General features: G+C 51.5%; 2 protein-coding genes across 2 annotated transcripts in view; both read right to left on the bottom strand.

Annotated features, from left to right (window-relative positions):
• Window positions 1-9643: 9643 nt before the first annotated feature.
• On the bottom strand, window positions 9644-14575 carry Slc27a3 (solute carrier family 27 member 3). Its single transcript, XM_021157848.1, has 10 exons — window positions 13811-14575; window positions 13328-13537; window positions 12957-13115; window positions 12048-12172; window positions 11666-11860; window positions 11475-11565; window positions 11159-11357; window positions 10891-10988; window positions 10658-10788; window positions 9644-9945 (listed from the first exon to the last, which is right to left on the bottom strand). The coding sequence occupies exons 1-10, from the start codon at window positions 14427-14429 to the stop codon at window positions 9769-9771; spliced, it is 2004 nt and encodes a 667-aa protein (XP_021013507.1). The 5' UTR covers window positions 14430-14575; the 3' UTR covers window positions 9644-9768.
• A 1473-nt stretch (window positions 14576-16048) lies between these two features.
• The window catches only part of Ints3 (integrator complex subunit 3), a 42781-nt gene continuing 39489 nt past the window's right edge, over window positions 16049-19340 (bottom strand). Inside the window, exons 23-30 of the mRNA XM_021157313.1 lie at window positions 19008-19083; window positions 18756-18869; window positions 18414-18462; window positions 17765-17932; window positions 17461-17561; window positions 17194-17266; window positions 16877-17033; window positions 16049-16770 (exon numbers count right to left, since the gene is read on the bottom strand). Coding sequence (XP_021012972.1) covers window positions 16693-16770; window positions 16877-17033; window positions 17194-17266; window positions 17461-17561; window positions 17765-17932; window positions 18414-18462; window positions 18756-18869; window positions 19008-19083 — 816 coding nt within the window. The 3' untranslated portion in view covers window positions 16049-16692. The remainder of the gene's footprint in view (window positions 16771-16876; window positions 17034-17193; window positions 17267-17460; window positions 17562-17764; window positions 17933-18413; window positions 18463-18755; window positions 18870-19007; window positions 19084-19340) is intronic.

The following is a 19340-nucleotide window of genomic DNA, read 5'->3' on the forward strand; positions in this document are numbered from 1 at the left end:
CCTTGATTTCCAGGACAACACAACAATGTGCTGCAGGAAATGAAGCATTTAGGCACCCAGTAGTGCAGGCATTGGAAGCAGCCTGCATCGCCTCGCCCTGTTCCACCTTGAGCAACTCTGAACATTGATGGAAGAGGGATAGACCTAGGCGTTAGGTGACGCGTGAGCACCCACACAGTAGGATCTGCCCACACCTGCTACTTCCTGGTGATCTCATCAGTACCCAATCATATAGTCACATGTCTGTGACTTTAGTGGACTCTTTCCTTCGTTAAAATTCCTTGATTTGTAGCCAAGACAACTGGACTTGAAGCCCTCCCTCAACCCTGCAATGCTGGGGTTATAGCCATACTTGATCCTTGATTTTAAAAAAATTACAGCTGGGCAGTGGTGGCGCACGCCTTTAATCCCAGCACTCGGGAGGGAGAGGCAGGCGGATTTCTGAGTTCAAGGCCAGCCTGGTCTACAGAGTGAGTTTCAGGACAGCCAGGGCTACACAGAGAAACCCTGTCTCAAAAAAAAAATACACATAATTGTGTTAGTATAAAGTCAAATATATTTTTTTCAATTTTTGTTTAAATAAAAGTATGGAGGGCTGAAGAGATGGCTCAGCAGTCAACAGTTAAGAGCATTGACTGCTCTTCCAAAGGTTCTGAGTTCAAATCCCAGCAACCACATGGTGGCTCAACTATCCTTAATGAGATCTGATGCCCTCTTTTGGTGTGTCTGAAGACAGCTATAGTGTCCTTATGTATAATAATAAATAAACCTTTAAAAACAAAACTAGAAAGGAAGGAAGGAAGGAAGGAAGGAAGGAAGGAAGGAAGAAAGAAAGAAAGAAAGAAAGAAAGAAAGAAAGAAAGAAAGAAGCCAGGCAGCGGCGCCATGCACCTCAGTCCCAGCACTGGGGAGGCAGAGGCAGGCGATCTCTACAAGTCTGAGGCCAGCCTGGTCTACAAAGTGAGTTCCAGGACAGCCAGGGCTACATATTGAAGATCATTTTTAGCCACATGGCGATTGTGAGGCCAGGGACTACATGTGAGCTTCCAACTCAGGTTCTCAGTATGAACAGTAAATATTCTTTGTTTTTTAAAGTATTTATTTACTTATGTATATTAGTACTCTATTTGCTTGTATGCCTGCATGACTGAAGAGGGCATTAGATCCTATTGCAGATGGCTGTGAGCTACCATGTGGTTGCTGGAAAATGAACTCAGGACCTTTGGAAGATCAGCCAATGCTCTTAACTGATAAGCCATCTCTCCATCCCCCAGCAATTACTCTTAACTGCTGAGCCATCTTTCTAGTGTCAAAAGAAAAAATTTATGGGCCCTTAAATGTACAGGCCCAAGGCACTGTGTATACAAATCTAGTGACTGAGATGTTCCTGTCCAGGTCTACTGTGGACACCTCTGTGCCCTGCAGGTGCCATCTTGGACACTGTCATGTCTTCTCACCCTCTGTCATAACACTTTCAGGATGTACACAGCCCTGCTGGCTCAGCCACCAGTGGTGGCTCTGTGTTAATACAGTGGGCATTCATGGGAGAGCAAGGTATCCTGGCACAGGCAATCATATGACATCAGGTAGTACTGCTGTTGTTAGCCAAGGCCAGCCCCTTCTACTGCCAGGAGATGGCTGCAGACAGCTCCCTTCCACTTGGCAGGGAGGGCGGCAGCAGTGGATGTTCCCACATGGCCTCCGGGTAGCTTGGCTCCCACACAAAGGCCAGTTCAGAACGTGCAATACACCCTGAAGGGACGCTCAGTACTACTGGGACCTAGGGCCTCCTCTACCCTCAGTCTCCTCCCCTTTGCTTTATTCTGTGCCTAAGGAGGGGCCAAAGAGCCATAACTTGACTTTAAGGGATCTAGGTATGAAGGGAGGAGCTGGGACGGAGAGCAGGCCTGGTTTATCAGAGCTGGCTGCTGTCCTATGGAAAGATCACCACAGCTGATGTCTGACAGGCCTGATGGATGGTCTCATTCAGCTAAGCCCTGGCAACAGGACAGGGGTCAGGGCAGACACAATAGAGAGGTTAGGGCTGAGACATGGGCATTGTGTTCCCTGGGAGACAGAGTCACCTCCTCCTTTCCCTGTGGGCCTATCTGCCTATCTACCGGAGAGGTCAGCTTCCCAGGACTCCTGGCCCTCCCTGAAGCCCCGCCCTCCCAACACTAGACCGAAGCTGATGCCTCTGAACAGAGAAGGAACACACTCAGGCTCACACAGGCACACCCCTAGACTGGAAATTACACCCTTATAGCCCACTGGACACCAGGACAACATACATACATGGTCACAGAAGCCACAGACACAGGTCACTGGGAGATGCCTCTACAGACACATAGTTATGTACAGACACACATAGGACCACAGTCACCGGTGTCAGAAGCCCAGGGACTTCCATAGCAATGCTGGGAAGCCACATGCACAGGTACTCTTCCATAAGCATCACAAACCATTACCCAGTGTGCACTTGGGATGGGACAGACATGTGGGCAACAGCGACCTTCGAGGGCCTATATGCTTGCGGCTCTCCCAGGGATGTTCTTCTCCAGCTTAGGTCACGCAGGCTGGCCATCTGATCCTTTAGCCTACTGTCCAGTCTTCTGGGACCAAAGAATGTCTCTGTGACTTTGTGCTTCCAGGAGACTCTAGACTGTAGCTTCTTCCTCAGCCTCCCTTCTACAGCTGTTATTCAGGGCTTCCAGTTCCTGCCACCTCTGTCCTCCACTCCTTCCTCCCATCATTGGTCCAAATGCTCCACCCCTGTGTGTCCCTTCTCACTATGTGCCCACCACCTACACCCAACCTCCCCTCAGATTCTGCTAGATCCAGTTGGCCAGAACCCCTAGTGCTTCCCCCAACCCCAGATAGCAGCACGGACAGCCCTACAGCTTCCAGGCCCTCCTCTCAATCACCTGCTTCTTCTCAAGCGGCTCTGGGTTTCTGTCCTCGGCCTCGGTTCCCTGAGCTGCCGTCATCCCCACCAACACTCGGGCGCACAGTGCACTGCCTCTGGCCTTGCTCCCGGAAGCGCAGAATTTGGGGGGAGAGTCAGGTCCTAGGGTCAGAGCTAGGAATGCTGCTCTTCCTCTGTCCTGTGCCCTCTGGAGGCTGTGTCTCTTTCTGCTTTTAGTCCTCATTATCTCCACATCCCTTCCCTTTGCTGATCTGTCCTTTCACATAGAAACATTTGGGGCAGGAAGGATGGGAGGACGCTGAGGGAGTCATCAGTAAGGGCAGGAAAATGTTGCAGTGGTCAGACCTGCCCCCTTCTCGGAGCTGAGGATCCTCTTCAGAGCATCAAGCCCCTTCTGCTCCCTTTCAGACAAGCCGATGAGAGTGAGGTTCCAGGTAAAACTGGGGTACCTGCTCCACCAAGTACATCTCTGACTACCCAAAGCCTAGATGGGGGTGGTTTAGGTTCTAAATTAGGGGTCTCAAGTAAAAGTTCAAGCCCCAAATCTCTGAGAAGAGCTGATGCCCCAGGTTCTGAGCTAGGGCTCGGGTGTGGGGGAGGTGACCACTTTATCCCATTAGCCCAGCCACAGACCCAGCAGCCCCTCACCCACTCACAGTCTCACTTCCAAAAGCTCTTCTGTTTTTACAATGGATTGGAGTCACTGGGGTCAGGAGGCTGCCAGCCACCGAATGTTGGGGGCCTTCACTTGGAGAGGAAGCCAAGGCCTCCATTTCCAGTCTGGACTGGTCACCTAGACTAAGCAAAATGTTGACCTGCCTGCCACCAAATGAGCCTCGGACTCAAAGGGACCTGACTTTGGAAGTTGCTGTTTGTACGGGATCTCTATCTCCTGAACTCCAACCTTCTCCAAAACCTTCCAGTGGGTAAGAGCCACTCTTGGACGTAAGAGGTATCTGGAGAGGTAGGTCTGCATGTACAGAACTGGCTTGTCTAAGAGTGAAGAGAGTGTTAAGCATGCATGCATTCATTCTCTCTCTGCTTTTGACTATGGATGGGATATAAGTAGCTACTTTAAGCTCCTAATGCTAGAAATAAGTTTGAGGTTGCAGAGGAAGAGACCATCATTTCAGTTGAATTGTCTGGACAAGACTAACATTACTCTTGGTCAAGTGGATGAACTGGGAAGAGTGAACACATGTAGACAGAAATTACGTTTACTTAGGTGGTGGCTGTGTCCTTTCCCTCTTGTCCGGGATCTGACTGTACAATCTTAATTCAGTTGGCAAGTCTGAAAAGAATTGGCACACAGGAAATGGAGGAGGAAGGGGAAAGGGGCCACAGCTGCAGGCCATCAAATTCCTGGAACACAGCAGCGGACCTTTGTGTAAGCAGAGGTTTTACTGGGGGTAGGGGGTGGAGCAAAAGCATTTGCATAAGACATTCATTCATTCATTCATTCATTCATTCATTCATTTATTTATTTATTTATTTATTTATTTATTTATTTATTTATTTATTGAGACAGGGTTTCACTGTGTAGCCCTGGCTGTCCTGGNACTCACTCTGTAGACCAGGCTGGCCTCGAACTCAGAAATCCGCCTGCCTCTGCCTCCCGAGTGCTGGGATTAAAGGCATGCGCCACCACTGCCCGGCTAAACACATTTTTTAAAAAAAAATATTTAAGTTTATTATGTACATGAGCACATTGTTGCTCCCTTCAGACCCACCAGAAGAGGGCATCAGATCCCATTACAGACGGTTGTGAGTCACCATGTGGTTGCTGGGAATTGAACTCAGGAACTCTGGAAAAGCAGCCGGTGCTCTTAATCCCTGAGCCATTTCTCCAGTCCATAAATGTTTTTTGTCTTTTTGTTTGTTTGTTTGGTTTGGTTTTTTCGAGACAGGGTTTCTCTGTATAGCTCTGACTGTCCTGGAACTCACTTTGAGGACCAGGCTGGCCTTGAACTCAGAAATCTGCCTGCCTCTGCCTCCCAAGTGCTGGGATTAAAGGCATGTGCCACCACACCCGACAACACATTTTTTTAAATCACACATTTTTTTTTTAAATTGGTTTTTTCGAGACAGTGTGTCTGTGTGTAGTATTGACTGACCTAGAACTTATTATGTAAACAAGGCTGGCCTCAAACTCAACAGATCTGCCTGCCTTTGCCTCCCAAATGCTGTGTGCCACCACCGCTGGGCCTCAATTGAAATTTGAAACACTTGTGCTTCAAAGAGTATTTCCCAGACTGGAGAGATGATGAGTCAGTGGTTAAGAGCAGTGATTGCTCTTCCAGAGGATCCAGGTTCAATTCTCACCAACCACATGGCTTACAACTGTCTAAAATTCCAGTCACAGGTGATCTGATGACGCCACAGGCACCAGGTATGTATATGGTGCACAAACCTACATGTAGGCAAAACACACAAGAAGATAAATAAAATAATAAACACTAGATATTTATGGTTAAAGGGGGGAGGGGGTGGGCATTTCCAGAAGCTAGGCATGGTGGCTCACATCTTTAATCTCAGCACTCAGGAGGCAGAGGCAGGAAGATCTCTGTGAATTCGAGGCCAGCCTGGTTTACAGAGAAAGTTTCAAGAGTGCCAGAGAAACCCTGTCTCCAAAATAAATAAACACACACACACACACACAAGTGCACACACACATACATACACACACATACACACATACACATATATGCACACACACATACACACACAAGCACACACACATACACACACAAGCACGCGCGCGCGCGCACACACACACACACACACATTCAGCTATAAAGTGGAATGAAACATGGAAGCACCAATCTAAAATATGCTAAGTGAAAAAAGCCATATAAAAGACCACAAACCATATGCTCTCATATCAAATGTCTAAGCTGGGTGTGCTAATTGATGCCAGCTTGGGCTACACAGTCACTTCCCAAGCGAGATTTTCCTGTCAGCAACTAACTAATTAAAACAAACACAAGTATCTAGAATACACGAATCTACAGATAGACAGTAGATGTGTGACTTTCAGTGCAGCATGTAGGTAATGACTGCTAATGGATAGATTGTTCTCTCTGGGATAATGAAAACATTCTAAAGAGTTCAGATGGGGGTGGGGCTGTGTCCCAGACCTTCCAACCACAGCATCTGGAGTGGCTTAGGACAGATGTGCCACAGCACTCAGCTCAGAGGGTAAACTGTTTTTTGTTTTTGTTTTGTTTTTTCCAGACAGAGTTCCTCTGTATAACCCTGGCTGTCCTGGAACTCACTCTGTAGCCCAGGCTGGCCTCGAACTTAGAAATTCGCCTGCCTCTGCCTCCCAAAGTGCTGGGATTAAAGGCGTGTGCCACCATGCCGGGCTTCGGAGGGTAAACTGTTGTAGCAACGTAAAGCATTCACGAATCTGGGGACAGCGCTCAGTGAACACCTGTGTACATTCCTGAGGCCTGAGGTCCCAGCTCACTCCCACAAAGAAACGCTGCATCTGCGTCCTTAGCCCTTAAAGACCCCTGGAGGAGAAGGCAGGCTCTTGGGTCCCGCCATCCATTCATCTTTCAGTTTTAGGGCCAGCTGAGGTAGGAGAGGCTGCACAGTCAGGAGAGTAGCCTATCTTATCATTTATCAAACGTGGGCAAAAGGACTCCACCAGCCGTTCTTGCGGTGCCTGCTGCCTGCGCTTGCGCAGTGATCCTGGCCTTGAGCAGGCCGGTCAGACTAGGAGGAGGCTCCTGGCAGTCACTCCAGGGTGACTGAAATCTTCCAGTCGGAGGAGGTAGGGAGGGATGAGACACCGGAGCTAGGAAAATGTCAAGGCTACTTCCAAACAGTGGAGCTCTGCAGGCCCTGAAGTCTTCGTCCCATGTATCGCACAAGCATTCGCAGACAAACTTAGAGAGGATGGTGGCTGTGTCTTTGCTTGAAGGCATTGGAAACTGAATTCCTAGAATTTTATACTTTTTTTTTTCATTTTTCTCAATCATCTAAAAATATAACACCGACCCCACCCTATCCCCGCATTCTGTACAAAACAAAAAACAAAAAAAGAACACATAGTTTTCAGATTTCTGTCTTGAGATGTGGTGCCCCTCTGGCTGTTCCGTGTATCAAGGACACATGACTCTAAATCCCCCACCAAGGACTTCACAGTGCTGGGAGGCTGGAGAGATGGCTCAGGTGACAGAGATGTCTGTTGCCTCCATGAATGACCCTAATTCCATCTCCAAGACCTTTATGGTGACCTATATGTTAGGGGAAGAAATGGACCCCAGCAACTTGTCCTTTGACCTCTACATCCTCAGTGTGGCTTTGCCCCTCCCTCAGTAAATAATTAAAAAAAAAAAAAAGACAGCATATGAAACATTGTGATTCTGTTTTTCCACTGTGGCTTCTCAGGGTGGTGGACCACCATCTGAAGAAAGGACACCAGCCAGCAAACTTTGCAACTATGTCATAATCCTACTTAATTTTGTTTCATTGTTTTTGTATGGAAACCTAATTCTTTCAAATTTTATTTTTAGTTTCAATTGTGGTAAATAGAAAACTTAATTATTTTGAATTAAGGTGGCCTGAGGCAGGGAGATTCAAGGGCAGCCTGGACTACATAAGATGTTTAAGGTCAACTGAGCTACAGAGAAAGCCTCTCCCACTGAAAATAAGAAGGCTGCCTGCAAGCTTTTGACTTTTATCACGAGTTGCAGCCTCTGAGATAGCCCTGAGCAAGAGCTGGTCCCAAGACTGGGGTCAGAGGGACAGAGTCCACCCCAGGGTCACCTTCTCTACTAGAGTCCCTCTCTCCCGGTCTGTGGTTAAGTGCAGGCATCCTGGGTTTCACAGCTAATGTTCTACTTGAGTGAAGTGTGGGGTCAGCATTTAGGCCAGCGCTGTTCAGTAGAAATGTGTGAGCCACAATGAGGAAAACAGGAGCCACACCGAGTAGTGATTTGGCAGAGAGAGTGTGTGTGTTTAAGGGGTGGGGAAGAGCACACGTGAGCCATGTAATTCTGGATGTTCTGGTGATCCACATAACTAAAGTAGCAATGTTTTAGTAAGCCATGTTAATAAATAATATAAAAAACATTATTATTTTGTTTTTCAAAACAAAGTTTCTTTGTGTAGTCCTGGCTATCCCAGAACTCACTCTATAGACCAGGCTGGCCTCGAACTCATGGAGATCTGCCTGCTTCTGCATGGAATTAAAAGTGTGTGCCACCACCAGCTGACTATAGATTTCGCTTTTGACTAACCATACTTCGATCTCCCTCTCTCTCGTGTGGCTAGCAGCTATCCTAGCAGACAGTGCGAGTTTGGGTCACAAGGCAGGAGGCGCCCACTTAGCTTGGGTCTGGAAGAGCTGTTAAAGAGGAACTGCTGTTAGCCATCTGGCACATCTGCCTACCCACCCCACCCAGGCTTACCTCACCGTAGTACGCTTCCTGGGGCAGATTGGAGAAGTGAGCACTGAGCCAAATTACTAATGAATCAGTCTGTGTGCAGACTGCCTTCGTCCCAGTTAGCACGGGCTTTCCGTTCACTGAGACTGAAGGAAGCCTGCTGGTGGGATACAGGCTTTGAGAGCAGGAGGGCTGGCAGTAGAGGTCCAAGCTTTAGAGGTGAGGCATGCTTCTTTCCTTTACAAAAATAACTAGATAGCCCTGCCTATTTATTTTAAAGGTTTATGTGTATGTGCCAACATGGACAGAAAGAAGGCCAGCAGCGGGTGCTGCCTCTCCTGGAACTGGAGTTAAAGGCAGTTGTGCGTGGCCTGAGGCCTGCTGAAGGTGCTGAGAACTAACTCCACTCAACAAGCGCAGCAAATGCTCTTAGCCACTGAGTCCTCTCCTGCCTGATGGGTTAGGCACTCATGTTGGGGAGGGGTGTACAAGGGAGAAAGAAAGCAAAAAGAGCTGGGCAGTGGTGGCGCACGCCTTTAATCCCAGCACTCGGGAGGCAGAGGCGGGCGGATTTCTGAGTTCGAGGCCAGCCTTGTCTACAGAATGAGTTCCAGGACAGCCAGGGATACACAGAGAAATCCTGTCTTGAAAAAAAAAAAAAAAAAAAAAAAAAAAAAAAAAAAGAAAGAAAGAAAGAAAGAAAGAAAGAAAGAAAGAAAGAAAGAAAGAAAGAAAAGAAAGCAAAAAGAAATTGAGCAGAACATTGTACTGGACTGTGGCTCAGACCAGAGGCACTTTGCCTCCTGAAAAACAGGACCTTTCCAGATGGTGAACTTTCTAGATTCTTCTCTTAGGAGGTAAAGAGAGCTCTCTCTCTCCACCCCGCCCCCATTACTGCACCCCTGCATGGTCTCACGGCCCTACCCTAAGGGACTGTGGAAGTCCACTTCTCCACCTCTTGAAGTCTGTGGTTGCTCAGGAGTCTTGAGGCTGAGGACTCCCTGCCCCCTCCCTGACTGCCTTTCATAGATCACTGAATTTCCTTCTTCACCCTTCCCTGAGTTTGTTTTACAAGGCTGAGACTCCCCAGGACCAGCCACACACAAGGCTTCTGCCATAGGAATCGACCCTTTGGGATCCTACAGCTCCAGAGACAGCAGTGTAAATACAGAAGACATAAGCATCAACCAGCAGGGCTTCTCCAGGACCAACCAGGGTCAGATGTGGCTATCAGAAAGGCTCAGCCATAGCTCCGGGCCACATAAGGTCAGGACAGGAATGTGGAGCATGTGCAAGCAGCCCCACAGACTCTCCAAGATGGGCCAGATAAGCTCCAGCTGTTTATTACAAAATAATGACTCCATATACAAAAGATACCCGAAAACCCTCCCTGGTGCAGCCATGGTGGCCTGTACCCCCCCCAGCCCCTCCCTCAAGTGGAAGGTCTCAGATTCGAAGGTCTCCAGACAAGAGGGCACTGTACCGGGCAGGTGTGAGGGGCAGGTAGGCCCCTATATCTTGGTCCAGAACATAGAGTGGGTCAGACAGTACATTGGGGTCAAAGCCCTCATTGGCCATCCTAACCTTCTGCTGTTTGAAGGTCTCAGTAGTGGCCAAAGATTCCTGGGGAGAGAAGGGTGTTTTCAGAGTTGGAGGAAATGTCGTTTGTCCACTCAGCTCAGATGAGCTGCCTGAGCTCTGCTTAGGGGCAGGTATGGGGGAAGGGAACATTATATAGAATTAAGGTGAAGCCAGGCGTGGTGGCGCACGCCTTTCGCAGATTTCTGAGTTCGAGGCCAGCCTGGTCTACAGAGCGAGTTCCAGGACAGCCAGGGCTACACAGAGAAACCCTGTCTCGAAAAAACAAAACAAAACAAACAAACAAACAAAAAAAACAGAAGGAAGATCGGTGGGCGGGGCAACAGCTGCAGTCTCTGGGATCTGGGATGGGGATGGGTTAGGGTGGGGAAGACTTGCCTTGCAAGTGTGCAGACCCGGATTCAACCACCTCAACCTGGGAGAAAGTGGGGATGGGAGCATCTCTAGGGTCCCCTGGCCAGCCAGTCTAGCCTAGCTGGTGAGCCTGTCTCACAGGGGGCAGCTGTGTGCTGGAGGATAACACCCAGGGTTGTCCTCTGGCCTCCCTATTCACATGCACACACATGGGCATACACACATACAAGATAAAAGGGGGAGAGGCAAGGAGCATGGGCCAATCAGGGGAGCATCCTTTCTCTTCACAGAGAGTCCTCTGTGGGGTTCCTTGGTGGAGGTTGAGAACCGCAAACAGTTGCAGATACATGAATGAAGGGTTGGGGCAGGAATGGCTGGTTACCTGGAGCCTGAGGAACCGAGGTCGGGCATATGGTGGCAAGTTCTCAGAAACATGGCTGTAGAGCCGCACCAGGTTCAGAGCCTGCGGGGGCCGCAGAGCCAAGGCCGCCATGCCTGCCCTGCCTTCGTGCCCTGGTGGGTGCAGAGACACATAAGCCCTTCTGTTCCTTGTGCCCAAACACTACTATGTGGGGTAGGATGCTGGGTAACTCCCTGCCTTTCATGTCTAAGCACCTGGCACCATGACTCCATAGATGTTCACCTCCTGAAGGAAGTCCAGGGTCTCCAAGACCTCGGCCACTTCAGTTGTGGCCACATTCTCTCCCTTCCACCTGTTGGCAGAGCAGGGAGAAACTGAGGCATTATGGGAGTTTTGCTGAGGGGATAAAGAAGTTAGGGGATAATGTTGCTGATGAGGTCTGAGAAAGTTGGATGGGGTTGGACATGAGATGTGTCACCGAGTTTGAAAGCCTGAGAAGATTGGAAAGTGACAGAGAGATACCTGAAGGTGTCTCCAGTACGATCGTGGAAGTGAAGAAAGCCTTGCTCATCACAGACCAAGAGGTCCCCAGTATTGAAGAAAATGTCCCCAGACCAGAAGACATCCTTCAGCAGCTTGTCCTTGGCCAGCTCCGGAGCCCCAGCATAGCCCAGGAACGGGGACTGCTGGCTCACTGGGGCCACCAGTAGGCCTGGCTCACCTGGAAGAATTCCTGGGGTCAGGACTGGGTCACTCACCAGAACCCCTAGGCTCTGCCCCCACCTCAGGTGTCAAGTTCAACCTTGTCTGCCAGCTTCGCCCCCCTCCAAGTACAAACCTGGAGATGTGGCCATGCAGTGCCCCTGGGCATTCCGAATAGGCTCCCCTGTCATGACATCATATCGAATCAAGGAGAAGGGGAAGATGTGCTGGGAGGGAGAGCCATACTTCGTCGTTAGCCCCCGGAGCCCCTGCTCTTGCCATCCCCCTTCTGCTCTGGGGGGTCCTCCTGTCCACTCGGTCTCTCACCTTGTAAAGCCAGGAAGCTCGCCCCACTGCACCCTGCCGTCCTGTGTAGTTGAACGTAGCTACGTTGCCCTCTGTCATGCCATACGTCTCCAGTATCTGCAGAGGTCCAAAGCGCCGCAGGAAACGCTCCCAGGTGTCTGGGCGCAACCCACTGCCCACTGCCAAGCGCACCTTATGGTCACACTCTGCCTTGCTCTGAGATGGTGAGAGAGGGGCAGGGGCTCCAGCACCCAGCTTCCAGGTCCCCGAGTGAAGCCCTGTTCCTTATCCTCCAGAGCCTCCTCCCACTGGGCCGTCTCTTGGCCTCCGTACATGTCAGGGCGACTTCCAGGTGACAGTCCTGGTGTCTCCTGTTGTCTGGCCTGCTCTGTAGCCTACTCACCGGGGGCTGGTTGACAAGGTATCGGCACAACTCCCCAATGTACTGGAACACTGTCACTCTGTGCTTCTGGCAATCCTCCCAGAACTGGCTAGCTGAGAACTTGGGTTTCAGCACCACGGTTGCCCCTGCCCAGAAACGGGAGAGAAGGGAGGGTGAAGAGAAGACTCAAGCCACCACTGCTCACTACAGACATCTGCTGGAGTCATGTCTTTAGCAGGCTGTAGTGGCCAAGTCCTTCCCTTACTTGTGTTTGGTGAGGCTAATATTCCTTTCTAGGTTGATACAACCTTTCTCTTTTGTTCCCTTTGCCGTCTAGAGACTGAACTGTGCAGCCTCCACAGTGGCTCGCCCTGTGGCTCTGAACTGTGTGACATTTCCTACTGTACCAGGAATTTTTATAGGAGGGAATGCCTCCCTCTATCTAGGACTCAGGACGACTCCCTGGCAAGGCTGGCATAGACTCAGCACTTCAGCACTTGCTAGGGCAGTGGTTCAGTGGCTCTCAACCTGTGGGTGGCAACTCTCTCGGGTCCCATATCATATGCCTACATAACAGTAGTAAGGCCGGGCGTGGTGGCGCACGCCTTTAATCCCAGCACTCGGGAGGCAGAGGCAGGTGGATTTCTGAGTTCGAGGCCAGCCTGGTCTACAAAGTGAGTTCCAGGACAGCCAGGGCTATACAGAGAAACCCTGTCTCGAAAAACCAAAAAAAAAAAAAAAAAAAAAAAAAAAAAAAAAAAAACAGTAGTAAAATTGCAGTTACAAAGCAGCAACGGAGTAATTTGTGGTTTGGGGGTCACCACACCCTGAGGAACTGTGACATAGGGTCGCAGTATTAGGAAGGCTGAGAACCACTGTGCTAGAGGGAATATGTAACAAACTGAATAATGCCCAAGGAGAGAGACTAACCAATGCCCAAGCAGCCAACAATGCCCAGAAGGGAGCCAGACATGTGGTACAGCGGGAGTGCGAGGTAGATCACGTCCTCCTGGTGGACTCCACACAGATGGTAGAATCCCTGGCACTGTAGAACCTTCAGATGACTGATTCGAGCAGCCTTGGGCAGGCCTGAAAGGTGGCAATGGCAAGAGGGGTACAGTCAGGGAAAGGAAAGTCTGAGCTGTGTCCTGGAAAAATAGGTATTTTGAGGACTGGAAGGAGAGAAGCTGTGCCTGGGATGGTGTCCAGGGTGATCTGAAAGTGACAAACGCCCCAGTTCTCTCCCCAGACCTTGCCACCCTCTGCCTCAGTGTCTGAGAAGTATTGTATCCAGTCCTCACCAGTAGTGCCGGAGGTGAAGATGTACAGGCAGGTGTCCATTATGTTCTGGGGGGCAGAGAGGTACCCCGGCACTGGCTCATCCACTTGGTCTGCTGCTTCCGATAGCAAATTGCTGATTCCAGCTAGATTAGTTTCAGGGCCCGTCGCCCATAGGTGGAGCCCCATGGCTCTCAAGGCCGGCAGGTCCGGCTCCAGGGACTCCAGGAACTCTACAAGGGTAGGCAAACCCAGCTTCGAGGTTCTCCAGCTACTCTAAAGCCTTCCATCACCTGGTTGGTTTGCTCTGTCCTTGTGCAATGCTCTAGGGTGAGGGTAGCACTGTGGGGATCCCACGTCTTGCCTGGGACCTGTAATCCGATGGCTTAAGAATTCTTTGGGTTTAGCACATCCCTCCCCAAACCCAGGGCCTCTTTCTCATTCCCACTCACTTCTGCACCTCGGGTCTAGGGAGCAGGCGCGTCCTCTCTGGCTCGCAGCCTTACCTGTGGCTAGCACGAGCGCGCTCGCACCGCAGCTGCGGAGGCAGTGCAGCAGGGGCCCTCGGCGTAAAGCGGTGGGCACGAAGGCCGTGCGCAGGCCAGCTTTGGCCAGTCCGAACCAAATCCATAGGAAATCCGGGCCGGCTGGGAGGAGCAGCGCTACGGTCGCCCCGGGTGCCAGAGGGGGCGCGGTCGTCCCTCCAGCAGCCGCGTCTCCAGCCGGAGGCGCCACGCGTGCGCCTTCCTCAGTGCTGCCCCTGCCCGAGCCTCGGCGGTCCCCGGTACAGCCCCGTGCGTGCAGGAAGGCGCGAGCAATCCGATTGCTCTCGCGCTCTGCATCCGCATAGCTAAAGCGCTGCGCGCCGTGGATGAGGAAGGTGTGTGTCGGCTGCTCCCGGGCCAGGTACGCGAGACGCCAGGCCAGACTGCACCCGCTCTCAGGGCTCTCCGGGTCGGCAGCCGCTGCGGCCAGCGCGCGTGCTCGAAGGGCCCTTTTGCAGCGGAGGGCGCGAACTGTGAAGGCCAGGTCGGCGGGCAGCCAGCGCAGCTGAGGCCAGAGGTCTAGCTTCAGCAGCAGGGGCAGCAGCAAGAGTAGGGGCAGCAGCAGCAGGAGGGCCGCCATGGTGCCCTCTTCCTCTAGTCCGTCCCAGCAGCTCACACACACTCCAGGTGGTCCTTCCCGAAACACTAAGCCAGCTTTGGTCGGCCCGACAACCTTTCTTCCCGGGAACGTGGCGCGCGTGCGCTGGCGCCGGCACCCGCCCTTCCCACCCAGCTTCTGCGGTGTGGCGCGGGAGCCAGGAGTGCGAGTCGGGGGCGGCCTGGCCCTCCCCACAACCCAGGCCCCGCCCTAGGCGCACACGCTCCGGAATTTGACTGCTGGTGGCTAGCAGTCTGTCGGGTCCAAAGAGGTGCCTACCCTCCAACCCCACAGCTGTGCATTTTCATGGCCACCGAAACTATTGGCTGGCTTATAGTCCTGGTCCAGGAGCCATTCAATCCTTTGATTGTTCTTTGTCACCCATGATGGGATGGTACCACAGCTCTCTTCCTAAGGCGACTTAAGAATCTGGCCCCTGGCCAGGTCGGGTCTGCAAGTCTGGGCAAAACAGCCGCCTCCAGCTACCAGCAGCAATAGCAACCCCCCAGGGAATGGGTGGGGGAGCCTGAGAATTAAGTGCGGGAAAGGTGGAGGCCAATCTGCCAGACTTGTGAAGGGAGGCCCTTCATTTTAGGCAAGGATACAATAATTGGGACCAGCCAGCAAATGTTTCCCATCCTGGTTTTAATCGGTGCAGTGGAAACTGGGGATGGGAAGAGGAAGAAAAAAGAGGCCTCTTGGTGGTTTAGAGTTTCAAAAAGTAGTGGCTTTAAAAGAGCATGGATTCTCAGAAGAGGAAAATGTCCAAGCTGAATCAGTGGAGTGTGTGCACTAAACCTAGCCTTTATACCTCTCCTCAGCAAGGCATCCAATGTCCCTGGACAGGGAAGCTAAAAGCATGATCTGGGACTATCCTCTGTTGCTATATGGGGACAGTAAGCAGTCAGACTGGAAGAGCGTCTCCTGCCCAGGCATTTGAGCTTTCATCCTCTCTCCTTCAAAACTCAACATAGAGCACCCTTCCCTGCCTAAACCCCTGGGAACAGTGCACTTACTAAAGTGAAGGGCAAATGCTGGCTTTAGAGGATATGGAGGTCTTAGGTGTGTGGATTATGTGCACGCTTGTAAGTGCACTTGTGTATTCATGGGGTGGAGGCCCAAGGTACAAGTCAGGAATCCTAGATCACTCTCCATCTCATTCAACGAGGTAGGGTCTCTCAGCTGAACCCTGAGCTCACTGATAGTATAGCTAGCCAGCCATCTGACTCCAGGAACCCAGTCTCTGCCTTCTGAGCTCTGGGATCACAGGCAAGCCACCATAGAACTCTGGTCTCCTCATGCGTGTGTGGCAAGTTTTTTATCTACTAAGTGACCCCTCCCCTCCCCTTCTCACCCTACCCCCACATACTAAAGATGAAGTTCCTGAGAAGCAATGGGCAAGGCCAGCCAGCCTGCAGGGAGATGGTGCCAGCATCAGCTTCTAAGTGGAAAGGTTAATGTCTGACTCACTCTAGTGGGAAGGATCTCAGATCAAAGCCAAGTCCCTCCTGGAGACATTGTGTCGTGGGAAGAGGGGTACAAGTAGAGACATCAAGTTAAACAGAGGCGCCTATATACACAGGACGAACAGAGATGTCAACTCAGGCACAAAAGATGTTCTGGCTTGTTTCATTATCACTTAAAAACAATTTAAAACTCGATTATCTTTGCCAAAAGAAAAAGCAAAAACAGAACCACAGAAAAATCAGGCCATCTGACAGTTCTGAGGAACTTGCCTCGGGGACTCCCCTGGGCTCTGGCTCAGCTTGAAGTGCCAATGCTGGGCCAACCCAAGCATCCCAGGTGCAGCAAGAACCTCTCACGCTGCCATTGGGTTCTTTTCTGAAGGCTGTGGCATCTGCCAGATGGGCACCGCCCACACCAGGTCAGATGCCCACTTCTCACTGGTGTAATGACCACCGTCCACAGACTACAAATGCAGACTGACAGGAAGCAGGGAGAAATGCCCATTCACACAGCATCTGCTGTCACCCCAGCTCCTCTGCCCAGCAGCCTCTTAATCACTCCTTTCTCTGTCCAAATGGCTCTTCGGAGACTTGGGGAGGAGCCAGGGGCAAAGGACTTCCACCATGATCTGCCTCTGCACGGCTTCTGGCTGCTGTGAGAACCTACCAGTGGGAGCAGCAGTGGAGAGGGGGTGAAAAGAGGTGGAGGCCCTGGGATGAGAGGAGGGGTGGGGCTGCATGGACCTTTCTCAGGCTGGGGCAGGGTGGGGATCCAGGCCTCAGTCACTGTCAGAACCCACAGCAGAGGAGCCTTTTCGTTTTCGTTTGGTGGGCTTAGGCTTTGTATCTTCTTCCTCCTGGAAGAAATGAGGGGAGCAGAAGGCCGTCACTAACCTGGGCAGCAGCTGACCACACCCCACCCGTACCCATTACTCCCTCCTGTGCACTGGCTGAGAGGCTTACCGAGGCACTGCTGGAGCCTGACTCCTCTTCAGCATTGGGGGGCTGGGTAGCATTCTTTCGACTTCTAGGGCTGGATAGAGCTGCCTTCCGCCGGCTCTTGGGTGGCTTAGTGGAAGAGTCCTCATATTCCTCCGCCAGGGAGAAGAGGTCACTGAACCTAAGATAGGACAGGCTTTCTGAGACAGGTATCCTGCCCAGGCCCCTTCCACCTCAGCACCTAAGCCGAGTCTGTTTCGCAACCCCAGGGTCTTGCTGGTCATTAAGTTATGTCCCCAGCAGACTCTTCTCCCCAAGGCCCAAAGTAGAAGGAACCTCACTTCATCTTGTGAGCTTCGTCACAGCTTGCCTGGACATGCTGCAGCGCCTGGAGGATTGGTGTCTGGCTAAAAACTATGGAATTAATTAATTAATTAGTTAATATGTCAGGAAGATTATACATAGCACAGAAAGTTATTTCTTCTGTGGGTTTGAGCAGTGGTCCTGGTATGTCATCCCTTCCCCAAATAGCTGTAGGAGATCTGAACCAGGGCAGCACCTCCCCCAAACTGGCCCAAGAGGAAGGGGCAGGAAGAAAGGCAGCATACAGTTCTGCTTGGTGTTGGCTAGGTTGAGCCTTAGGTTGTCCAAGTGTTCCAGGATCTGTTCCAGGGTCAGCTGGGCCAGCTTGCTGCTAGAGCTTCTTAGGCTACATGAGAAGGCAGAGAGTCAGATACTGTCCACTCCTCCAGTGTCGCTCCTTAGGTCAGAGGCAGTCCTAAGTGGCACAGTGCTGGTGAGGACTCAAGAGGGTATTCAGCTGTGGGACTCAGACTATCAGACGTCACCCACAAAGCAATCCTGTATACGACTGGCAAGCCAGCATCCCTGGGCAGCAGCCATGCAGCCCACCTCTGCCTCTTGCGGGGTAAGCTGTTGTTCTTGATGAGCAGCGCCTTGATGTGCTCTGCCAGCAGCTCGTCGTGCTTCATGCACCAGTGCCTCAGGATGCTGGTGGTGAACTGGTCATCAGGATGGCAGGGCCTGCTCAGCACCATCTTCACCATCTCCTCACTCGGCCTAGGAATCAGAGCATGCTGGAGCCGTGCACACATGGATGGCTTACCTTGGGAATGGCTTCAGTGTCACTTACTGATTTCCCAAACCCCCGCCTCTTGGCCCTGGTGGCTTCCTGCTCTCACATCCCTTTCCCCTTCTCTTTGGGCCAAGGAATGCCTGGTTCCATTCTCTGTAGGAACCAGAGAAGTGAGATTCCTCCACTTCTGTGGTAGTAGGTGCAATGCTCCAGTCCCCACATGTCCCCTCCCCAAGCTCTCACTTTCTCTAGGGTCTTAGTAGCTGGCTCTTCTGTCAGGGTGATGAAGGCAGCTATGGTCCCTGGCCCTGACCCTTCCCATTTGATGTTCTGTCCCCACCTCCCCCTCTAAGGGTAGAGAAGGCAGACAGCTATGGACATGGAAGAAAGCATGGCCAAGGGAGCAAGGCCCAAGTGCCTCAACATCTGGTGGGTGGTTGGGACCCAGAGCCACCAAGAACTCACTTCTCTCTCCGGAGCTGAAGCAGGAGACAGGACAGGGCCTCTGGGTGTTCTGTGGGGGAGGAAAGATGTGTACAGGGGAATATATCATTTCAGGAGGGGAAGGTACCTCTTCTACCTCTCCAGCCACCAGCCACTAGAAAAGAACAGTCTTGACCAAGAACCAGGAAGAAACTACTGCCTCACTCAGTCTTCAGCTGCTAGGTCTGGTTCTCTGTTCAGAGAAGGCCTGTAGGGCTGTCACCAGAGCACAGCATGCCTTGGTTGTGAGGAGGGGACTCTGGGTTATCTCAGAAGCCTGAAGGCCTCATCTTCTCTCCTCCCATAGCCCATGGTCCTACTCACCCTTGTATTTGAGGTGTTGGAGAATAGGAATAATGGTCTCCAAGGGGATGTTGTGGGCCAGGAAGAGCTGCCAGGCACAGTACTGCTCAAACGTTTCCCAGTCTAGGCTCTGAACTGAAAGAGACAGAAGAAACCTTGCTGCCTGCCTGCCCGCCTGCCCGCTTCCTACCCCCACAGCCGCTTTCCTGTCACTGCTAAACACAGCTGATGTCCCTTTCCTCTCCCAGGTTCCTGGAAGACCTAGTAACTTACTGAGTATGTTGAGGACTGAGTCCTTCCGAAACATGACCAGGTTCCCCATCATCACATGGCAGACCAGCTCCTGGAGCTAGGCAGAAGGAAACATCAGACCCATTACCTCTAAGAGAGGCCAAAGGGCAAAAGGGTAAGGCACGACATAAGATTCTGAAGGGTGAAGGGTCAGGTACAACAGCAATAGGCTTGGAGGGGCACAGGCCTGTTAAGGAAAAGAAAAAATTACCCACACCCTAATGTCAATGTTGAGTCCTTCTCTGATTGGGAGCTGAGTGGCCTTGAGTAGAAATGAGACCCACCTCATTCAGATATGGACTTATGCAAAGCTAT

This window comes from Mus caroli, chromosome 3 (genome assembly GCF_900094665.2).
Source record: "Mus caroli chromosome 3, CAROLI_EIJ_v1.1, whole genome shotgun sequence".
Taxonomy (NCBI): domain Eukaryota; kingdom Metazoa; phylum Chordata; class Mammalia; order Rodentia; family Muridae; genus Mus; species Mus caroli.

Coding starts and splice junctions, on each gene's coding strand:
- Slc27a3 (XM_021157848.1), bottom strand. CDS start 14,429: ATGGCGGCCCTCCTGCTGCTGCTGCCCCTACTCTTGCTGCTGCCCCTG. Junction 13,538..13,810: donor CGCGCTCGTGCTAGCCACAG/GTAAGGCTGCGA, acceptor CTACCCTTGTAG/AGTTCCTGGAGTCCCTGGAG. Junction 11,566..11,665: donor GAGCTTCCTGGCTTTACAAG/GTGAGAGACCGA, acceptor TCTCCCTCCCAG/CACATCTTCCCCTTCTCCTT.